General features: G+C 33.1%; 1 protein-coding gene across 1 annotated transcript; it reads right to left on the bottom strand.

Annotated features, from left to right (window-relative positions):
• Positions 1-1675: 1675 nt before the first annotated feature.
• On the bottom strand, positions 1676-24850 carry LOC123712567 (protein obstructor-E-like). The gene is made up of 6 exons (XM_045665775.1): positions 24766-24850; positions 16654-16693; positions 9041-9280; positions 8134-8322; positions 3334-3548; positions 1676-2315 (listed from the first exon to the last, which is right to left on the bottom strand). The coding sequence occupies exons 2-6, from the start codon at positions 16685-16687 to the stop codon at positions 2241-2243; spliced, it is 753 nt and encodes a 250-aa protein (XP_045521731.1). The 5' UTR covers positions 16688-16693; positions 24766-24850; the 3' UTR covers positions 1676-2240.
• Between the last annotated feature and the right edge of the window lie 703 nt (positions 24851-25553).

Here is a 25553-nt window from a genome sequence, read left to right as displayed (position 1 = left end):
ATCCGGATGATCCAATTACCGTGGCAAACGATAAATTAAAAGCCGCCCGCGCGGCCAAAAATCATAAAAATAGCCAATCACAGATTAGGGTAAAAAACCGCCTTCACCGGGGAAGGCGAGGACCTTTACTTCGCACTTCGCTCACTCCAGTGAGCTTCCGTCCTGCCCTTCAGGCGATTGACCGCCCCGCGACGGCGCAAGCCGAGGTTCGAGTCTCACAGGAGACGCCCTTGCGCTAGCCGCGGGACAAAACGCCATTCTGGCCGAGCTACGCTCGCCAAAACAGCCCGAGCTGAGCTGTAAAGGCCCTTAAGGCCAACAGTGAGACTCCAAAAAAGTTCTTCAAAAAAAAGACAATAAAATCGAGGCGCGGCAAAAAGTTGTCCTTTTCTGCGCGCAACCGTCGAAGGGTACGAACGTGCTCTCGTCTTCTCAGAACAGTTTGATATCGTGGTCTAACGATAACGCCAATTAACTGTTCTTTTCAGAACAAATTATTGTTTCATGACGATAACGTTTACAACTGTCCTTGTCAGGACACATCACTGTTTCATTACGACATGTACTAATCACCTACAAATCGTTGGTTTAACCTATTCTTCAATGAAGCAGTAGAGGAGTGCGAAAAAAGGTCGACTTTAGTAGTAGAATCCAAATGTGTTCTAACACATCACACACAATTAGTATCATAGTTAGCTAAAACCCGAAACATTGTCGAAATATGCAGGTAATTGGAACAATTGTGAATATCTTCGCATACGGTGAAGGAATTATTAGAAAAAATAACGATAAATATACATTGATTCAAAAATAAATATTCCGAAACTTCAGCCTATTGGTTTTTTTTAAAGTAGATACAGATAAACTACCAAATATAATGTCTCAGAAATCCCCTTAAAATTCAAGTAGTGAACTGCATCTATTTCCATGTAAAATAAATGTCTAGATAACAATATCTTCCAATTCTCAGAAGTTATTTTTCCTCCTCCTTAATCCCAAATAAAATTATATTGCTTTGACGTAATTCAAAACTTTCCAACTTTTTCTCTTGTTCTTCTTAAATTTTCTCGATTCGTATAATTTCTTCAATGTCACAATATATTATTTATCAAATTTTGTTATTCAACTTACGTCTACGTATTTTATGCTTCGGCCATCGTCTTCATGTTCTCGGCGTTAATCAATTCGCTTATTGGATCTGACTATTACTGGTCTTCTTACGTGAAATGGATAAATTACATTAAGAGCATTTTTGTTAGTAAAGAAAAATTTACGTTTAAAAAAATTATCTTTCAGTTCAGAATCCTTTTGGATGAATTAAGGCCAGTAGCGTTACAACTATTGGGCGTTGACCTTAGTTTGCATGTTATTTTTAATATTTATTTATTTCGAATGGAAAATACTTCTGCCAATGAATAATGTCGTCGAATGCTATGCCGGACATCCCAGTTTCCTTCCGACAATTATCTTCACGGTCGAGCAGGTATTACTTGCGTACATAGAAATAAAATTTTGTTGGTGGTGCCGAGATTTGAGCACATGACCACAGGGTTAAGATTCCCACTCAAACCTCGTACATTTTTAATCCTTGCAATAATTAAAGGAAACCATTTCGAACTAAATTTTGAGTTCAATAAAACAAGAGATATTTATTCAAAATATTTTATGTCCTTAATACTATTTTAACTTATTAATCTACATACACTGGAGAACATTGAGTATTTCTTTGAAGTATCAGACAAATTTAATCCTAAATCTAATGGAACTCCTAATTAAGCGCCTCTTTTAATGAGTCAAATATGTAATTACGGTCTAACTTATGTTTAGCTGTAGCTAGTAAAGTCTTACTACGAAATTTAATCCATGACAACTAAGGACGAAACTTTGGAACCTACTTATTAAAAGCAACCATTAATTACTGTGAAGTTTGTTTTACGAAAATATGCTTCACAAATTCTAATAAAATTTATGTTGAGTTTACACAAGCGAAGTCACGAAATCAAAATGAATACATAAAATATACTTTTGAAACTTTACTAGGCTTCCCTAAACTCTCACATTCTAAATGAAATTTTCTTTCGTGAAATTGTTTCGGTAATATTTTTTCTGAAACGTTGTTACCAACCTGTTTTAGTGACACGTGAATTGGCGAGTAGATTTAACGACGACGAGTATTTCAACTGCGCGTGAGTGAGTTCATACAATGTGGGGTATACTTATTTGACATAACAATACATATCCTAGTTCCGAGGTCGAGAACGCCCTTGGGGATCTTGGTACTCTTGGCTCGGTCGGTGGGATTTGTGGGGCACTTGCTGAAAAAAGAGTTCAAAACTTGTGTTTGTATTAATTTATGGAATTCTATGTCTGTATTTATTATTAACTGTTACTTTATTTATTTCTGCTTTTTGTGATAAAAGCATATACGATCTCAATCCAAAAAAAAATACAGTAATTATATAGGTATGGAAGAAAGCTAAAATTATTTTATATAATAATATGTATACAAACAAGTTAGCAATAACTATAATGTTTATTCATTTATTAAAAGACTTTGCCTGCGGCTATTAAGATTACATTACATTATATATGACTTCTTTATCTTTAAAGACGTAATCTTGCCCGATCGTCTACTTGACAATGAAAGGCTCTTGAAGACTTTGTAGTCTATCGATCGTATTGAAGCCTTTTACATGTAGCCTTGATGCGCCCTAATTCCGATAATGGACAGGACGCTGATATCGATTTTGCCTCGTAATATATGTATTACCTTGCTTTTTAAAACAGAGTTGACTTTTGTGGCCATGATCAAACCTTTATTTAATATGAAACATAAAAAATTTCTTAAGTCGCAATGACTTTTTGAAATTGAAATTTTACATGATGTCACTGTCACTTTAAAAAATCCGTCTGCAAAAACCAACCTTGGTTCAGGCATCTCTCATTCGAATCATTTACGATTATAACGGAATTAACACTACTTATCCCGAGCTTGACATATTCGGTAGTGGGCTTACTAATTAAAAAAAATTGTTAAATGCCTATTTGATTAGGCTAATCCGCTGATTGCTAGTAAATTTTAATGCTTTTGATTTTTTTGTAACAGTAATATTTATTATTTGCCATATATTATAGAAAATATAGCTTGTAACATTTACTTTACGTAGATATAGCGTTATGTATGATGTGGTGAACATTAATAAACAAATACTTTAGGGGAACGTATAATGAGGATATTTCTATGAATTTTGGATACATTCGAGGAGGTATTTCGTACAATTAAAATATGTTTCTTAAAAATTAAACAAGTGTTTATAACATCATGAAACTAACCTGTCTTTCCTCCTGGACCTCTTCCGGTGGTGGTGGAGTGGTAGTGGGTACATCACACTCCTCTGTAGGAGGTACCACGCATCTCAACGAGCGTCTATCGAAGACCAACATTGCAGGACACCTCTGGAGACGAGGGTATCCCCCCTGGCACTGCCAGTACCTGTTGCAGGACTTGCCAAGAGGAACGTTGCCATTAGGATCTTCATTACAGAGGGCTGGAATGAGAGAGATTAAATGTTAAAAACATTATTTACTCGGCTTATATATATTGTCATATGGTACATAGTGTAGTGGTTGCAGATTGCAAGCATTTTGTTAAAAGAATATTTAAGGATTTAAAGGTTTGTTCCGTTCTTCTCGCCAGTTCTCGTCCTTGATTTGAAATCTGGCAGTTCATATGGCATTATAATATTTATTATCAATACGAATAAATTATATGTTGGGTTTTTTCCTCTTAGTACAATTTATGTTAATTTAATTACGCAAAATATTCAATAACTCTTTAAGTTATCTCAGACAATAAATCCTTGTTCTCCAAATGTAATTTGGTATTTCATTCCTCATAGAGTAAAATTATCGTGATAAAATCAAAACGATACAATATTTTAAGAAATAAACATTCATACAGTTAACAATGTTAAACTACCTGGTACGTGAACTTAATATTCAAAAATATCAATATATGTTGCAAATATCAACTACACAATAATGGATGGCGTTATTATGGCAACATTTCAATAAGCTCCAACCCAACAACTTGATGTTGGAGTCTCTTTCTAACCACAATTGCTGAGAAAAAGAAAGGAGTGTTGTAAAATTTATGTGAAACATTCACACAAAGCAAAGTTGACTCAAACTCAAACACAAAATAACTTTACTCATATAGATAAACAAGTACACTTATGAACGTCAGAAAAGAAGTTAATTTAATTGTAAATTTACATTTACTACCAGTTCAAGTCAAAAGCGTAGAGCGGACAAGAGGAACTTGCAAGAAACTCTCCGGCACTCTCTTTGTAATCGCGTAAAACACCGTAAAAATTATGCGCACAACCTAAGGCAGTGTTTCCTGACCATTTTTGTACCATGCCAACATTCTTATGACCCCTTAATTATCTTTTAATTTATAAAAAATATCGTAAAATTAATGATAATATTTTTCCTTTTTATGAAGAAATTACTATGAAATAATAACGTCATACGGTAAGTAAAACATATAATGAAAAACTTAAATTCTAATTGCAAATAGTTTTAATAAATTTTCGATAAGTCCTCCTTAACAATCAAATATCCCCCCCACCCCTGGGCCGTGGGCTCCATGTTGGGAAACACTGACCTAAGGGGTACTCTTACGAGTATCTGAATCATAAAACTTCTAAACAGATTTATCTCAAAATTGTGTCAAAATACACAAAGAAGAGCATAAAGGAAAACCTTATGTTAATTGTCAGGTAATCGTAAAGAAAAATACATACAAACACGTTACTATACTAGTCTCTGTAATAACTGTATGCAGGTGAACGAACGCCAAACGTCTGCACAGTATTATTAACTATCAAATCTCTTTTATTCAATGCAAACTCAATTTAATTTAAATACATACAAACCCTGTAAGGAATGTCGTTTCTAAAACATTTGTATGTAAATACCAAGCTCCAGGGAGTCAAAAGCATTCTTTTATTTATTGAATGTAACTGGCTGTTTTGTTTAGAAACTGTTTATTTATTAAAGTTCGCCACATCATATATAATTATATATCTACAAATTTCTTTGATAAAACATATGACAATTATAGTAAACATAAATAATAGTATTGTCTTTTATTAACATAACTTTTACACATTTTAAAGAAAGCACTTTTTCAACGGATTGAAGCTATGTATTATTATAAACTTATAATCATCATCTTTTAGTCGATATCAACTCCGGGGAAATAAATACAGATAATATAACTTTCTCTACAGCTGTGATACTTTTTGACATTCAACACCTTTTGTTTTCATTCACCGTAACCACGCACGCGGTAAAGCACACGAAGCGTCGGGAAAAAAATATGTAAAATAATAATTATAAGTTTATACATAGCTTCAATCCGTTGAAAAAGTGTTTTCTTTAAACCTAAATGATACAAAAAAAAAACAATATAAATTACTAACAAAAGCCTAATCTTTATTTTTATATTTAATCCTTAGTTTTTTTATTATTTTTTTATATACTTTTACACAAGACTTCTTAACTACACTGCTAATTTTTAACATTGTTATTTTTTCAAGTATTATTATTACATCCTTTTTCTTTTTTTGCGACTGAGGCGAAACTAGCTGTTGTGATATCTGGCATAATGACCAGCGCTGTGGAACAGTCTGCTCCTAAGCATAATGCTGAGCCAGGGCCACTTGCAACCAAAACACACACGCATTACACACTTCAAACGTACCTTGTACTTTAAAAGATCTTTCATTCTTTTTTTGATTATTATTATTTTGTGTGTATGTGTCGTTAGTAATAAATGTTATGTCTATGTCTATAATCAAATAGGCACTTAATTTTTCAGCCTAATACCGAATATGTCAAGCTCTGGATAATAAGTGTTTATTCCGTTATATTCGCGAAGAATTTGTATGAGAGGTGCCTGAACTCCTAGGTTGGTTTATGCAGAACTTCAAAAAAGGTATTTTGGATGTGTATATGATATTCGTTTTAGGATTAAAGTTTATCGTGAAAGAGCACCTATTCTAAATTTACTACTTACGACATTATTAAGACGAATGAATAATCCACATGCGAAAGATTTATTCACTTTAATTTGAAAGGACTTCGTGAAGTTTTATGATTATTAGCAATACGCATTACGAATTTCATTTCAATAATGGAGTAATATTGTAAATGGGTCGTTGGGTTTTAGTTTAGTCATAGTTAATACTAGTTTTTTGCTGAAATTACACATTGACACCTGTGTGCTGTTTGATTTTGACTCTGAATGTTAATTTATTTATATACTTATTATAAGGATATATATGTATCATATGATCTAACAGCGAGTTTCACGAAAATATTCTTGCAAGCCAAACGAGGTTGAGTTATTCCACAGTTATTCGACATCAGTTCACAAGAGCTGCTTGTTATTTTATTAGTTATAAGACCTAGGTATATATCTATTTTTAATGTATTTTAGTTGTAGAATTATCGGTGTAGTTCTATGGTATTTGTTGTAACTGTAAATATATTTTATGAAAATATAATGCGGCAACTTGAACATAAATTGAGAGGCTCGTAATCCTAAATGACGATCACAAAATGAGGAACGTAAAATTTTATTTTATCAAGAAAGTTATATTAAATTTGTATTCATTATGGCCCTTGACGAAAATATAATTCATCAATTATGTATGTCGTCTTGGAGGATTTATTGAGTGAATGACATTATTTTGTACGATGTACCTTAATTTAGTTCATAAAACCAGTGAGTTAAGGACTATATTTAAGCGTATATATACGAAGTATATCTTTAGCGTCGTCGAAATTATCATACAAAATGCCTACTATATGCCATATTTACACTCAGCCTTGTCGGACTGGGTGGTGAACAGGGAAGTGGGCAGCGTGAGTATGTATAGCCACTCACGTAAAAGTGTTAGCATAGTCGATATAGCAGTGACAAGAATTACTATGACCAGGTAGTCCAGTAGTCATACCTAAGTATGTCAATTCCAATACGATTTATTGGTTATAATGGTTACATATGACAGTAGCACTTAGTACCGACACTGAATACTTTTAAACTTTCCTGAAGTCTTTTACGGTTAATTTCGTTTCATACACTGTTACTTGGTTCCCATGGGGACACGAGCAGGACTACGTGAGTGAGTGGAGTGTGAGAAAGTTTACCGCATTTGATGGATTGCCCTTCCAGACGCTCAAAACGCACTCTTTCGTATACTTTTTTCTATTGAGTCATATCTTTCTATACATAAATATAAAATTCCCCAAGGCGCGTCATTCCGTTTGCTTAGTTAATGTATATATTCAAGTATGCAAAAGCTATTATGACGATGTATGCGAGTATTGATCGGAAATAGAGCTTTTGAAGCACCTTCATTACACCTATACATCGAATGACGGTAATTACCAGCTAGTTTTGCGTATCAAGCTTTATTCAACTGAATATTGGTATTTTCATTTGAAATTTGAAACCTACAACTGCCAGATAAATGACTTACCGTCCTTTTTGACGAACATAAGTTTGAGAAAGAAACGTGTATGTATTTCTTTGTCTATCTCGACGTAAAGAATCGTCCACTGGCCCATTTTGTTGTGTAAACCCATTATGGGCATCCGGAATTAAGCTTATAAACGAATAAATTGTGTTTTTTTTAATTTATAGTCTCTTTACATCATGAAACAATACGATCAAGCCTAACTAAAGACTAATAAGTCATTTAAACCTAACCTAATTTACTAAAACGTATATTTTACATATTAAGAAAGTGTGCAATAACACTACTTACAGTCTTTAGTAAGGAACTCACTCTGTTCTTGTGTTCTATTTTTTACTCAAAACTGTTTATCACTTAAGACTAACGTGTACTAAGAAATAGTAAGAATAATAAAACATTAATAAAACAATAGAATTAATTAATGTGTATATAGTACATTATCTGCGAATAATGTTTTATAATTATAAGTAACACGATTTAAGAATTATAAGTTCTATCATAGTAATTTGATAATAGATTAAGACAAACAGTAATATAAACATACATTATCATCTCTGCAAATGTTAAAAATGGTTTAACTTACGATGTTTTTGACATCCGTCTACATTCTCCGGCCAGTCGCAAGAGTGAGCGTTCTCATTGTACAAGAGACCACCAATACAGAGTTGTTCAGTCGCTGTTCCGTTCCAGCAAGTCCAGTATCTGGTGCAGGAGGTTTCGTGCCCGAATATGCCATACAGCCAATCACAATGCTCCACGCCGTTCGGTGGATCTAAAATGTATTTGAAGCTATTCAAAAATAATTCTAATGCTTACCGAACAGTAGTTGAGTAGGAACTAAATGTTTAATACTTTAAAAAAAATTGTTTAATACTTTAGAGAAATAACAGAATTTTGTAGAGAAAACTTCACGCTTTTGTGTAGAAAGTGTCTTCAATATATCGTTCAAATAGTAAACTAGATAAGTGATACGGAGAGTGTATGCGTTGGAACTGTCATAAATATACATTCATACGAATTTATCTTGAAGTTTGTGTTTAAAGTACCCGCTATGTTGCATTTGTCCTATTTTTAATTAACGTTGTTTAGAATATTGTCATAAAAAACTGTCTTATAGAAAAATAGATCTAATCTTTAAATATCCGATCTACTCCGACTAACGCGGATCCGTTACAGACGTTGTCCTGTAAACACGTCTTACATACAAAAAAAATCTAATAATGTAATTCTCGAATTCACTTGAACATACAAAAAATCATCAAAATCTGTACAGCCATTTGGGAGTTTAATTACGAACATTTGCACATTTGCTGCATAGATAAATAACCTAGATGCCGAATGCAGCGCCAGCTGCCGATTTGTGAATCTAAACCAAACAAACAAACGCATACAAAAAAAAACATTCAATCGTTTAAGAGGGGTTCAGTGACGTACACACACACACGTACAGAAGAATAATATATATAAATACATGTATTATTTTTTCTTACTTATTTGCACTTTAGGATATTCGCAGTAGTTAGATCTCCAGGGGTAGTCACATCCTTCAGTCACACCTCTGTGTTTCCCCGCGAAGACCAGGCCGTTAGGGCAGTCGTACTGCACCGCCTGACCACCATCACACTCCCAGTATTTGTCACAGTACTTATCATCTGCTGCCACACGTGACTTTATCTTGCATGGGTCTTCTACTTGCACGCAAGAGATGAACGCGAAACTTACGCATAACGCTGAAAATGTTGATACATCTTTGAGTTAGATTCTTTCATGATGGCAGTTGACAATTAACTTACTGATTTTAATAAATGTTAAACAATGATTAATCGATGTATTCTTCAATTTTAGCTTTCCATTTCCCGTTCCCATTACATTTAAACGAAAAAGTATTATAATCTGTTAATAATTTGGTTTCTGTTAACCCATATGTACTTCGATTTTGCAATAATAGATATGTGTCCTCGCATAATTTATATCAATAAGTAGATCTTCAATCTTGCTTGCGCACTAAATTTAATGTCGATAAGTGTGTAAAGCATATGAAAGTAGAAATATTTTATTATATATGGTGGACAACATGGCTTTGTTTGCTTAAGTAGCAGTTTATTCCTTAACGCAGACCTCTTGTTAAACAACTTTTAATATATATTAATATTCCAAATTCCTGAACTTTCTCAGGGGGAGGTCTTTACCCTAAAGAGGCTTGCGAAGACGAAATGTGTGTGGCTTAATTATAATTATATAAAATAAGAGGAAAATGACACATTATGGCTTAATTTATTAAGTAAGTTATACATTGAAAACAATCACTTTAACTTTACTTGAGTCAAATGTGTAAGTAAAATTATATTTGACGAACAGTAATTGTTAATTCTCAGTATAAGAGAAAAGTAAACGAGAGCGATGGAAAGTGAATGTGTGTCTTCTCATAAGGACAAAATATTAACTAATTCATGAGTGTGTATGTCTTTGAATTAATTTTGTATAAATCATTTTTAATGGGCAAACGGGCTTACTTAAGTGATACTTCCGCCTATAGACACTCACAATGCCAGAAGGCTCGTGCTTGCTCCTCTTAAAAGACCTTAAGACGATTTCGGAAATACCTCAGTGTGAGAATTTTTTTATATATATTCCTTTCTTCCTTTGTAACATATTATCTGTAGTTTGTCTTTTCAAGGTTGTCAAAATTTAAATCGTTCCCTACAATTATATATTTTAAAAGTAAAATTGAAATGTGTATTTAATAACTTCATAGTTTACTTTTATTTAGATAATATAATTTATTTGTTATGTACAATTTAATTTGATCAAAGCATTTATTACAGCACAGCAAACTCCATTCACAAACATTTAAAATCAAGGATTAGGATTCCTTGATTTTAAATAAACATTTAAATTCAAAAATTTCGTCAAAGTCGTTTGACTATAAGAGTTTGTCGATAAGAGTTTTTGAGAGAGACGGAATTTTATTTATTACTTTGAAGGACAACATTAAATACGTCTCAACTTTGACATTTCAGAGGTTATTTACTGATATTCTAATGTTTTAGGAAAATCAGTCCCCATACGACGTGGGTAATGCTGGCCCAATTACCAAATAAAAAGAGTAGATATATTAAATTGGCAATGTTCCGTGATAGGTCACGCAGTGTCTAATAAATTATTCGTGGCACTCTGCATAATGACCTCCGCAATTTCATTCATTAACTGACTTCCTCGTAAATAATTTGATTAATAAAACTAATTCATAATCTTTGATAAATGCGTATGCAGAATGTTTTTCATCAGTCTTTACCAAAATTTTATTTCTGAAGACTATGCTTAAATGGCTAAGAATCTTCTTCTCAATTTCTGATCTAATAATCTGATATTCGGTTTGGACTCAAAGTAGAATTTTGTATTTTTTTAAGAACCGTCTCTTCACTAAGACGTCTTTGGACATTACGATCTAGTGTTCTTATTTAAGTTGAGGAATATTAAGATTACTTAATTTTTATAGAACAGTATGCAAACGGGCTGGAGGCTCACCTGATGTTAAGTGATACCGCCGGCCATGGACACTCAATGCCAGAGAGCTCTTAAGTGCGTTGCCGGAGGGTCTAGTTAACTGATTTTTTTTACATTAAAAATGTCTTTTACAGTAACTTACAGTATCTGTTAGGGAGAAGAAATGTTTGTGTTATTTTTGTTCCACATACCACTGTTATATTAACCATGTTTAACCAAAATAAGGCATTTTCTCCAACTTAAATAATATTTTTATTATTGTACCTCGAGTAGATTACAAATTTTGAAATTGTATATATTTCTTATTATGTAAATTGTTTGATTCGTTCTGTAGTTTGTTCGTTTATGTTATATAATTTGTACATAACATTGGTTATATGTCTCTGTCAACATTTCGAAACGTGAACTTACATAAAGACGAAGGCAAAACATGTTTTTGGAGGAAGACGATCTTTACTTTTGCTTTACGACATTGATTAGTGATACATTAATTAAATTACGTATACAATAATGCGATTAGTAATCGCTGCGATTAGTAATCGCTGCGATCACTGTTGTAAAATTAGGAATGGCGCCAAAAAAACAAATGCATGAATATGACATAGTAGTGTGCGTCTCCAACCAAAAACAATAGTGGAAACTCCTAGATATTCTTTGATTGTTTATGTTTTAATTGGTACGTTCTAGACTATTTTGAATTTTTATTTAGTTATTATATTTTAGGCCTATATAAGTTTGATATTGAATTTATTACAATTAAAATTTTAAAGTAATTATTTAGATTTAAATTATCTTAAATCATTAATAAGATTTTATTGATATACTTATATTTTGACAAAAATCGAAATTTCTACAACGGCTTACTTAATTTGTTAACAAATGAACATTGTTCACAAACATTAAACATTAACAAATAGCTTATCTAACACACAAAGGCCAAAGTAAAAGCGTGAAGTGGAAAAATTGACAATTACATCACGACTCTTTCCTCACTATGTATTTTTCCTGTACATTTGCGGCTTATGTAAGCCTATACCCATTATGGACCGTCATTACCATGTGAGGAAGCCCGTTTGCACCTTTTCGAGACCACGTAATAGTAAGAGTCTACGACATGGTGTAAGGTACGCACTTTTAGCGATATTGTTTTTGCTAACAAGATCATTAATCTTTTACTATAAATTAGTCTAGAAGGAAAACTGAATGTCAACAAGATGCTACTATTTTCTTAACGAAGATATATGTAGTATAGTGGACTGTAGACTCTATTTCCACACTTAGTTTCTCATTTGGTCCGTTGTGCGTAAAGCAGATACTCAAACTCAACAACTCTAACTCTAAGCCTATGATGATTACAGTTAAGCTTTTGTAAGTAATAAATTTCGTCTAACACGGTTTATTGGTAATACCATTTACACGATGTTTAATTTAACTATGGTAGTTAAAGTCTAATCAAGCAGAGGCGATAAGAACTTGAAGAAAGTGATTGGTACCAACCAGGTAACGGAAGGAAATCGACCATGAGGCCGTTCACCCACCAGAGAGACCGATTATGTAAAAGACTCATCGTCCACAAAACTATACACACTATACACTGTGTATGATAATCTCACCGTATCCCGTCTCTCTCCAAGAATATCTTACCGGAAGTCGATTCGATATTTCATTAGTAACAAATATAACTTCAAGTTTATAGCCGCTACAACCGTTTTTATATTAGAAACTACGTCACGAACAATGAAGAAGGCTTTTATAAAAGAATAAAATCGCGTTCACTTATAACTTATAAACACAGATTGCACAGAGTTACTAATGCCGTTGAACGGGATGTGATCACAACATCCACATTTTCGCTTAAGTGTGTTAATCCCAAGTCATTTGTACAGACAATCATTCGCCTTTGACTTTGCTTGCAAAATAGGCAAAGTAACTAAATTAAAGAATAACCATAGCGCTACATCACCTGCAACGTGAGCACACCCCATAAGGGTCACATGCACCCAGTTCGAATCGAAGATTATTTTTAAAATAGAAATGTGTTTTCATTCTATCAATACATTACAATGTGTACAGATTTGGGATTTGTGTTATAGGGTTTCCATATCTATAGTAAGAAATAGTTAATTCTATTACAAAGTAAAGAAAATAAATAAATGTGTATGCGTGAATGAGTGAGTATGTATGAATGTTTGCACATTTATGATAAATATTGTCTCTGTAAAACTGGAAGGGTATTTAGACCATAAGTTCTGACAACAATTATAAATAACCTAACAACTTATTACTTTTATGGCGTTGTGATAGTTAATTTCAGATTTGCACGCCTATTTTTATATGGCTGATTTCTTTGCAAATCGATTTAATTATTTATGAATTGTAAAATAGATGTTCTTCCATTACATACGTGTATTTAATGTAATTATTAAGCATCTTAAATCATGAATGATATGGAAAATTATAAATTATTCCAGACCAGGTTGTGGAGCCACTTTTTTATTCTATTCTTATACAATCGATACAGATCAGATTTTAATTAAATGAATGCATTTTCTGTTCAGAGAATACTTTTTGAATGATAAAATGAATCTGCCTCGAGCTCTTCGGCAACGAGTGCAACTCGAGCGTAGAAAACTTTTCATCCTATTTATTTGATAGCTTTGTGTAAACAGAGCTTTTTATACGTATACATTAGGCGGCCAAAACGGAGACACAAAATCCAGAAGTGGTGATCATTGTTCTTCTGTGGCTACAACACATGCCGGGCTCCACTCTACCAGTCACGATGAGAACACCACATTTCTCCTTGTCCGTATTGTCCAGGAATCAGCGCTATAAAAGAAAATCGCAAATACCTAAGTTTCAACCAATTTCTTCTTTGTTGTAAGGTAATTTTCCTTCCATAAACACAACAGTTTTGCGTCTCTGGTCAATTCCTCCTTGACTTCTTATCAGGGAACCGAGATACTCCCTACTATTTCCAGGTCTTTCAGTTCATAAGTGCATGTGAGTTTTACCGATCTATTGATTATCATTAATTTAGTTTTGCATTTATTTATGTGTAGTCCGAACTTCTCACTTTCTGTCTGCTCTCTCTGAATTAGTTCGGCTTAGTCATGTTCACTTGATGCAAAGATTTGTCACTATAATGCGATACTGATTCGTTTCTATTTACATTTTTAATTATAATGTAAATGTAGATAAAGAACTTTATAAATACTTTATATCTGTGTTGGAAATAAATATTACACAATTTATGTAATAAATATATTCGGGTATATTTAACGTTTTTATAACTAATGTTACGTTACGTTTAGTGGAATTATTGAATTAATCTCAAAGATCTTATCTCTACCACGTACAGGATAATGGCAGTGCCACTATCACACCCGTGTAAAAGCCTCACGTATCCGATTGTCATAAAATCTGATACGACGTGAAATCCAATCATTTTAAGTCAAATTCGCTTTACACCAATCAAGGCAATGTGCTATTAGAATTTTACCACCAACTATCATTTTATTGTAAGTATCAATCATAAACGTTCTATTTGCAACTTCTTTGATAGAAAAAAATGCTAATTTATCGGTTAATTTATGTTAAATGCTTTGCAATCTCTCGGCTACGACGACGCCCAGTGATGTTAATCATGTAATAAATGCTCACAATGTTTATAATTTTTTACCCGTTCGTAATTGTGTGTTGATTATTTTACCTTTCCTAACCTATCAGTACTCACCGGGCCCAAAATTTGTCTATTGTATGATTCAATCTGTCTCACGATATTAAATTAATTAGATTTCAGTAACAGAGCGCTTCGGCGAAAATGATAGGTTGAGACAGGTTTGACCGCCTATTTGAAATACATAATGGTATTTTCAAGCGAAATTTCCTATTTTTTATAATTATTTAATGTTTTATATTTATATTAAAAAAAATCAATGGCGCTACAACCTCTTTTGGTTTGGCCCTCAGATTTCTGTATCTGTTTCATGAATGTCAATCTAAAAGGCAAGTAGGTGATCAGCTTCCTGTGCCTGACACACGCCTTCGAATTTTTGGGTGTAAGGCAAGACGGATTCCTTACGATGTTTTCCTTCACCGTTGAGCGAATGTTAAATACGCACATAGTCAGGAAGCCGAGGATCGAACCTACGACATCAGCAATGGAAGTCGCACACTGAAGCCATTAGGCTAACACTGTTCTATTTATATTTATACAGGTAATGTAATAATAAAAGGCGACGATCTTGTCGGTAAAGGTGTGTGTGTTTAACTGTTAAAAAATTTTACTGGGTACTGGGAAGGTGTGTCAAGCATATAAAGACAAATAAGGGTTGTATATTAACAATAACAATTAATAATCAACTGAGTGACAATGGCTCGAATTTAAAAAATCTTCAACGGGAATCGAATCCTAACCCTAGTTCTGAAAACATGACAGCGTACCCAATTAGAGATAACCGAATATCTTCCGTTAAGAATAAGCAGATAAGTTGTTCGGACTTATACCTGCAGCTGAGTTTCACTATCACGTCAAGAGAATACAAAATACCATCCGTATCACCTCGACGTCCGTCGTTCCACAACTGAGCGTTTCTTAAGGCAATTTTTGCCGCGCACCACCGCTATGTGGAACCAGATGCCCACTGAAGTATTTCCGAACCAATTCGACTAAGGGTCCTTCAAGAAAAGAGCGTACTTTTTTAAAAAAATGTAATAGCAGGCAAACAGGTGGGCAAGAGGCTCACCTGATGTTAAGCGATACCGCCGCCCATGGACACTCAATTTGAATTAGTACGTACTAATTTGTAGAAGTAAGAGTATACCAATTCTTGAAACCGGCAACGCACTTGCGAGCTTCTGGCAATGTAAGTGTTCATGGGCGGTATCATTTAACACCAGGTCCTGCCCGTTTGGTTCCTATTACATTAAAAATGTTTACTTAACTTATGTAATAAATATATGTTCTTCATAGATTCAACCGGAAGTATAAATGTCACTAGGTCATTTACGTAAAATAACAGTAAAAGATATTGGCAATTTTGCAAAAAGTGGGCCGGCAATTGTTTTTGGCAATATTCTAAGTGATTATATCAAGTGGTTGTTCCGTAGATTGATCATTCCCTGGGGCAATTACATGATAAGATAACCTTTACTCTTTGGTTACTTACAAAAATGGGTAATTTTATTCAAGTTTATATAAATATTCTAAAATAAATGCCTAAGAACTTTGAATTATTTGAAAATCCGTATAATTTGTGTTTTGTGCTCTGAATACATACACGTCCGTAATAACTATTTTAGACTATTTTTAATAAGCAGTGTAGTTGTCGTTTAAGACTCGCTAGATTAACACATTTTAACCAAATCTTAATCCTTCAAAATGTATTTTTCTATAAATGCCTCGAAGTTGGAGTAGATACTCTTGGACCATGGGGTTCCAAGAGCACAGGCGCTCATTAAAGATTTATTATTAGAGCTGGTGCATTCCTCGCTCAACGAATAAGTATCGCAATACAGCGAGGAAATGCTGCCAGGTATACTGCCATACATTTTTATTATTTTTGTGTGAAAAAAAAAGTCAATTCAGACTTACCGAAAATATTTATCAAATAACTGCAAGCTGCCATTGTATTCTGAAACAATAAACCATAAACAGTTTTATAATATTCATAAAATTAATCCTAAAACTCCTAGTTACTTAAAGCAAAATTTTATGTTACTCTCTGGCGGTAGTTTTGAATTGCGTTACTTAGATAATCTCATTCACTGTGCAAAGTATCCTACTATGGAATTTCTTACCAATTTATATTAGACGAGCTGTCATTTAATTTATTTAAAACTCTTGTTTTTGATAATTTTTCTTCTGCCTCGTAATTAGCGTATACGTATACGTATATGTATTAACTGTTTAACGTTTGTGCATATATTTTACATGTCTGTTTATACATTTTATTATTTATATTTTTTCTTGGGATTTTATTTTATTTAATTTTAGTTATAGTTACATGTTATTTTGACAATTTTTTTGTTAATAAATTATGCACTTCTTGTACTTTACACTCTGTAGGAATTTCTTTTTTTTATTGTTCCATATTAGGGTTGCCTGGAAGAAATCGCTTGTTAGCGTTGAGGCCGCCTGTTCCCTAATAACTTTTGTAACCTACTTACTCTTTGTGTTTTATTTGTATAATAATTATGTTTATTATGGTAATGAATAAAGTATAACTATGAAACTTGACTCTCATGTTAGGATTACTAATTATGATTTTATCCATTACACTTTTAATGACGACGCTTCTCGGAATTATGTATGGCATATACAGAAATACAAAAATTGATGCTTAGCAACATGCAACATAAGTTGTATAAAATGGAGATGAGCAGGGCTCGTAGCCAGTTATACCGAAGACAGATGGTCAAAAATGATAACCATTTAGACTGGCCCATGCCAAGAAACAAGGGAAGACCAACATAGCGATGAGCCGACGAGATCGAAAATAAACATTGGATGGCAACACATAAAATAGGGTGGAGAAAGTTGGAGGAGGCCTTCTTCTTTGTCTAGGACAAACGCATCTTTTCTCTGTTGTCTCTCAGTATTCTGACTAATAATTAATTTTGTATAATGTATGTTAATAAGATGTGAATGAATAAAGGCTTATTATAATTATTTATTTAAATTTAACCTGAATAATCCGCTATCATTCTGCCAATAAATAAAAAAAAAGCTTTATTCAGTACTACACTACACTAAAGTACACTAAGTCCATGTTGTTATGTTTCACACTAGTGCTCGACCTCTGACGGAGTGAAGGCCACCTCCAAATTCTTCCACTTCTATTCCTCTCGACATTTATCCAATTCTTCCCCGCTTTCCCTTTTTTCTATCTCTCTAGTGTGTCCTCTTTATCTTCTTCCCACTGAGCCGTTCCAAGTAATGTCTTCTTGACCGATCTACCATCACAAATGCGAGCAGTGTGATCGGCCCATTTCCTCTTTAACTCTTTTGAATATGTTACGACGTCTTTTATGATTGTACGGCTTTGTGTCATACCGTTTTTAACCTTGTCTTTAAGTTTCAATCGACGAATCGAACCTTGGCCCTTTGGCATACTCCAATGTTCTTTATAAGCGCCTTGTTGAAAATCCACGTTCGGCATCCATATGACATACAAGGAAATATGCATGTGTTCATGGCTGTTCTTTTCTTAAGTTAAGGTCGCCTTTCAGAACTTCTTTCAATGCCCAAAGTTTGTTCCAGAATAGGTTTACTCGCCTGATTGTTGATTCTGTCAATACTTTGATTAATTGTTGACCCATCTCAAATCAATTTAAATTTGGTTTATATGTAAAAAAATATTTAAATCATTTTTAATGTGTATTGTCAATGGAAATGTTTTCGCCAGCACCAATAGAAGATCCAATTCATTACTAGCGGGATACTTAAATTCGCAGCCAATACTTTCGGTTCCTAACTACACATAGACAATCTTGGGATGGATATAGAATATATGTATAGAATGGCGTTGAACTTTATCGACCTAAAAATACATACTTTCAGTATAAACGAAATTGTATTTCAAAGTTTATTTTCTTTCTTAGAGAAATAGAAAGTTTAAGAATAACACAGCTATAACATTCCCATGATTCTTCATAAACTTATTGAAATGGCTTCTTCGATAAAATATCAAAAATAACATTTATCTTAAAATAATATAACATTTATGCTATAAAGACATTTTAATTTTGTGACGGTTAATTTCAAAAATACAAAATACATTATTAAGCTAGGAGCGACGAATCTCACCTCCTAAATAATGATGGCGCTTCTTCGATTATATAAACATCTATATTATTCCCTTATAATTTTAAGCATAATAATAATAGTAATTAATTACTGTTATTAAATTTTATAAGCATTATACGCTTATTGATACTGAACTTTAACAAATATTCATATCATGTAACTTCAAGATCAGTCAAATCGGTCCAGCCATTCTCGAGTTTTTGCGAGACAAACAATTGATTTATATATATATATATATATATATATATATATATAGATTTACTATGTCATCATAACAATATTGTTGATATCTATAACTTGCTTGTAACAAACACAAACGTGTGAGTGTTATAGCCTGTACCTGGCAACCTTACATAACGCCTGATGTAACTAGCCCTCAACTCGGGTCAAATTTGCTTGAAATAATGCATTAAGACATGTATTTGACCTACAGTTCAGTTCATGAATTATTCAATGTGTTGACTTTGACCTAAACATTTCGGTGGATACACTAAATGAATTGTTAATTAGCTAAAACTGTGCTTTCCGTTGTCACACAATGACTCCAAGCATTCATCAACAATGACGATTTTATATAAAACTAAACTTAAAGCTGACCCGGCAAACGTCGCTTTGCCATGCATATAATTTCCAAGCAACATTTTTTTAGTTAAAAATAGGGGTTGGTTGTAGAGGGATGACAATTAAGCTGTATCATAAAAAAATTAAAACAAAAAAGGTTGTCTAAAAAATAAATTTTTGGGGTGGATACCACTTATGACTTAGGGATTTGAGAGATAGATATTCTCATAGTAGCCTATTCTCAGACTGAATATGTATAAAAACTTCATAAGCATCGGTCGAGCTGTTTCACAGATATATATATATATATATATATATATAGAGAGAGAGAGAGATTATAAAAAATAATGTCAATTCTGCCGTGAACATAATCGAAGTACGACTTTCTATTAGTAATGACTTCCGATGACAGAATAAAAACGCGAAAGCCAAGTGAAATAATAAAACAATAGTGAATTGCAAAAGCAGACAACCTGTTCACACGAGCTTGCATCAGATCAAATGAGGCTGTGGAAAATACAACGTTTAGCGACTGTGATGAAACATTGATTCACGCTGTACTCTTTAATTACAGATTCAACGTCGCGTAATTAAATTCGCTTTTATTGTTTTGTGTTTAGGTTTTCAAACCTATATTAAAAACAAGCGGTCGTTATGAACTCCCATAACGTCTATCACCGGGCATTTTTGACATTGAACATCATTGTCCATCACAGAACACTGATCGCCTTAGAGATTAAGGCGAAAAGACCTCTGTGCCTGTCATCAGGACATGCGGAAGGTGACGGTATTTAATAATAATATCACACACAGAAAATTACTACTAACTATTATACCTATATAACTCAAAAATTATATCTTGGTCCCTAATTATATCTTGTATATACAAAATAAATTATATAAAACATTTAATTACTGAGAATTAATTATTAAATTAAGTTCCACGTTTCGTTTAATTAATAACATTTTCTCATTTCGTAGTATTTGAGGAAAGACTTTTCTGTGGACCGAATTTAATTACTTATAAAAACAGCTTCGTGCCGGAACAGAATACATATCGTTCGCCTATTATTAATATTGATATTGATTCTGACATCGGGAGGTAACAGAAGTTCAGTTTTCAGTCATTAAACTTGTCGAACAAAATATAATTGATAGTTATTACGAATATCGCTCGAATAAACCGGTTATAGTCAAAAATTAATGTTAGTCTTTCCGTCACGTAGGAACATAGTGTATAATTAAACGCCGATTGGAATAATCACAGTAAGGTATCCCTGACCTAATAGGAGGAATTAATAGATGACTCCAAATGCAACCATCGGGTACTATATAATATACGATAAATATTATATAATAAATATTTTTCAAAACTGGTTAATTGGTTGCCATAATTTCAGTTAAAGCTTTCTCAGCTTAAATTGGCTTCGACTGAAATAATTATATTAACGATATCCGTCTCTATAATCAAATTCACGTCAGCAAATAATTTTTGCAGTGATTGAGATATCGTCTCTAGGAAATATCGTTACATGTACGTACAAAAAGTGATTTTTAGAAACTTTTAAAATTTATTATTTATGAATAGTCAAAATTACAAAAATGTTCTGTATTTTGAAATACATGCACAATTACATGGAAGGGCCAAAACCGGCTGAAAATGTAATGTGTTAATAAAGTTATTTTATTATTATTACGGCGGCTAATACGGCGAAAATTACCGCTAATTCGTAGAGCCAAATATCCACTTGATATCTCTTAGAAAGCTTACGATCTCAAATACGTTATGAAACTACAGTAGTACTTTATAAGATGGTCGTCCTTAGCTTTTGTTACGCAGGTTTGATGAATTCGTATTCGCATTGGGCAGTAACTTCCAAAACCAATAATAATCCTAAAATGTTCTATACTATTTGGATATTGTTCTATCAATATTGACATTAAACTCAGATCGAGGTCACTATTGGTTATAGAGTACCTACTGGTGCTCATCTTCCTGATACTGCTGCCCATTCAGGCAATGAATCATGGAGTTTTGTAACGTATTCTGTAGATAGCCAGTCTCAATAGAAATAGGCCGTGATCGGTTTTAAAATAATCGTTTGTAAACGATTATGGTGAACAGATTGTAAATATATTTGAATGTGTAATGTTTCTGGACATAACAATTTCGATCACGTCGTTTTAAGCCCAATCATTCGTTGAGATATTTACATAAATATGTGATTGAAATAATTAACGGTAATAAATTTGACCTAATTTAACTCTTATCTGGTATATTTGATTATAGTATGTAAAAAAATCCTCAATAAATTCACATAAGAACTAGTAATTTGAGAGACTTTACATCACGCAAAAAAGGTCTAAGATTTTGGTCAGCGGCTATATGAGCTATATTCAAGTAACGTAAAAAATACGAAGTATTTTATAACCTCAAGAAATGTTGAAGTTACCAAATCATATCCTTCACGAAAAGAACGTACTAATTCTTAAAAGGCAACGCACTTGCGAGCCTTCTGGCAATGTGAGTGTCCATGAACGACGATATAACTCAACATTAGGTGAGTCTGCCCGCTTGCCCCCTGGTATATATAAAAGAAAAATTGGTTTCAATACTCTGCCTATTACATTTAAGTAGAGTTGTCGTATTTTTTTACGCTATTGTATTCCGTTTGTGGAGATATAGATCTGTAATGTTAGTTCGTTATGTTCCCGCTAGATTTAATCACAATTATGTTAGAAAGCTCACGTCTCATCAGTTAAAATAAGATGAAGCTCACGACTTAAACTCAAAATCTCCGATTTTAGTCGTTTATAATTAAAAAAGAGTAGCGGAAAGTTTACTGCCAGTTCTTCTCTTCCGTTCTACGGCCTTGATTTGGGAACTAGCAGTAAATGTAAAATTAGAAGAATTTAATGTATATTTCTTTTTTTGACGTTTATAAGTGTACATTGTGTTGCCTATATAAATAAATGATTTTAGACTTTTGACTATTAAATTCATTTTTGTAATTATGTACACTAATTTACGTATTTCGTTGAATTAAAGAAATACGAGTAATATAAACCACAATTATTTAATGACAATGAGATGAGATGTTATATTAATACTCCGAAACTCTTCGACAATGATGGTTCATCTCTATGTATATGAAGAACAAATGTATGCCCCGATACACAAATCTCTATCGGATAGGTTTATGTATCGGAGACTTTCAACACTACAAGACCGACAGAAATAGACCGAATATTCAATTGTTATATGCTAAATTTTATAGCAATATAGCGAGATACTAGATAATGGACCTTAAAGACAACTATATGGAAAGGACCAATGGGAAAAGGGAGATGAGGGTGCCCCAATAAAAGACGGATAGAAGAATGTACAAAGACATAGATGCGTTAGCAGGAAGCGAATGAAGAAAGTAAGCTATGTACAGAGATATTTGGAAAAAGGGGTAAACCTTTACCCGTGAAGTCGATCAATGGTACTTAAGGAAGTTAGAATATTAGGATAACAAGAAAATAATGTATTTAACAATGCTTCTTTTGTAAAGATTTCTTTTATTGTTATTATTTTAAACTATAAATAGCCCCCATCTAGAATTTGTATTCAACACTTCACTGGTCTACTACTATACTAACCACAACACACTACATGAATATTATTGATAAAAATCAAACAATACAATATTATAAACAACATAATCCATATTATATATCCAGTTATAGAAATGAATTTATAGTTAAAACTGGATCTAGGTCTACAATCAGGCCAATTTCAATGTTATTCAAAGGTCGATGAATAAATAATAATACATAGTAAACATTACCGTAGCTATAAATGTCAATTATCTACTGCAGTGAAATAGAGTACAAATTAATTATTACTATATTATTTTAAACTTAAATATATAACCGTAAAAGCCTCTCGTGACTATCGCGTTCGATTCCCAGTGAGAGCGTAAATTGCAGTTAAAATTGTACGGTATAAAGATTATTTGAAATAATGATGACTATAGAAGTAGATAAGACAAAACTCACAGTCCAAAGATATTTTTTTTATAGAACAGGGGCTAACGGGCAGGAGGTTCACCATGGACACTCTGAATTCTAGAGGGCTCGTGAGTGCATTGCTGGCTTTTTAAGAATTGGTACGCTCATTTCTTGAAGGACCCTAAGACTAATTAGTTCGGAAATACTTTAGTGGGCACCACATAGTGGTGGTGCGCAGCAAAAACTACCTTAAAAAACGCTCAGTTATGGAACAACGAATGTAGAGGTGATATGGGTGAAAATCAGATGCAGGTATTAATCCGTATAACAACAGAATAATTTTGCGTATAATAGTCGACCATACAACTAGTTATAATGTTTAGGCGGCGTGAATAACAAGGGTTTTGTGGGTATTCTTAATAAGGGTAACATACTGTCGCTTACGACATCGATTTAAGCAATAATACAGAGGGTCTAATATTTGTGCACGTTATATATTTGTAGTAAGTACAAAACTTATTACAAAAATATGACGATTTCAAATTCTTCAGCCACTAGATAGGTATCCCTAAGTTACATAAGCTTTATTTATTTCTATTTTATACGAAAAATGCCAATGCGTCACACTACCGCGTCGCGCGTTCAAATCACGACCGTACTTCGAGCTACTTTTTTTTAGACTCACTTGTTAGGAAAACACCGTGAGAAAGCTGGCATGCTTTAAAGACTGACGGTCTGTGTCAGTCAGGTACAGAAGGTGCATTACCTATTAATTATAAATTAAATAGATACAGAAACCTGAAGCGGTACTGTGCTATGTTAACATGAGAAGCTGGTACAGAAGCTAGTGAGTAAAGCTCTTCAATATGCAATGCCAAGTAACTTTTGGTTTGGTAGTTTTATATGGTTTGCTATGCACTTGGTAAACAGATTTGAAATTATAATGAATTATTAAATATAAATGTTTATCATATTTAAGCTTAGAGCGAACAACGCCCTGGATATCCTAATATAAAGATGTTTGTACTTGAGTAAATTTTTTATACAGAGATACTTTGAAAATACATAGGTTCAATATGAGTTATCTATATAGGATTCGTAATTTGACATTAATATGTTAGACATTATGTATAAAAACCTACTGTAGAGTAAAGAAAAACGTATATAGTAAACTTTGGTACGTAGAGACTGGTATATAGAAACTATATCAAATCATCACAAACTTTCCACTTATCTATGAAAATCTTTAATTGCTAACTTGACTCACTTTCACCCCGCACACGATGACATAACACGCATGACGGAGAAATAAGAATCTTCGATAAATAAAATAATACTTACACAACACAATTTTTGTAGGCAACGCTTGGTTCACTGACTAAGACTGGGGAATCGTCGCCTGCACAGGTGAATGTGAGCGTTACCACTTGACTTGGCATATTAACCGACCATTTGCGTTTACCTTGCAGCCTCTGTTGCTTAAACAGACCGCTGGCCTCCGCAAATCAACCGGTTTATTGTGCGTTGAACTTTGCGGTCTATTTGTCTTGAGGCAATGCGTCGCGAATACCAATACTTTTTATTATTCAAGAAGCTCTCTGAATAAAAATAGACTATCCTGCCATTGTTGGTGACATTGAGGAAAAGTTCACGCATGAGTTGAGCAGAGGAACATCTTGTCATTGTAAAAGTATTTTTTATTGAATATTTACATATAGTGGCTGAAACGTTTTTTTCTAATTGAAAATTATTTTTTTATATTTAAGCAAGTCAGTATCAAAGAAAATTAGAAGACGTTTTATTTTACTTTGCCTGCGATTGAAATTAAAAGAACAATAACAGCTGAGGTTCAAACGAACAATATCAGGGTTTGAAATCGCACAAGTATTAATTAATGTTTGAAGGCTTTTGCATATTTCGATGGAATTTCACATTCTGAACAGCATAAAATAAGATTCAAAAAGTACAATTACATGCCTGAAGAATGAATGAAAGGATTTACAATGCGTTGTTTTTTCAATTGCAGATTAAGGTACATTTTTATGCTATTATTTAGTAAGGAGTCCAATGACCAAGTCCTACTTATTCATCAAAAAAAATTCTAAGTTAAAAATTTGTCTTAAGTGCTG

Source organism: Pieris brassicae, chromosome 1 (assembly GCF_905147105.1).
Source record: "Pieris brassicae chromosome 1, ilPieBrab1.1, whole genome shotgun sequence".
Classification (NCBI taxonomy): Eukaryota; Metazoa; Arthropoda; class Insecta; order Lepidoptera; family Pieridae; genus Pieris; species Pieris brassicae.
Note: the sequence above shows the minus strand (reverse complement) of the source record. Positions and strands in the feature narration are given on the sequence as shown.

Coding starts and splice junctions, on each gene's coding strand:
- LOC123712567 (XM_045665775.1), bottom strand. CDS start 16,687: ATGGCAGCTTGCAGTTATTTGATAAATATTTTCG. Junction 8,323..9,040: donor ATATCCTAAAGTGCAAATAA/GTAAGAAAAAAT, acceptor AATACATTTTAG/ATCCACCGAACGGCGTGGAG. Junction 2,316..3,333: donor AGGTCCAGGAGGAAAGACAG/GTTAGTTTCATG, acceptor CTCTTTTTTCAG/CAAGTGCCCCACAAATCCCA.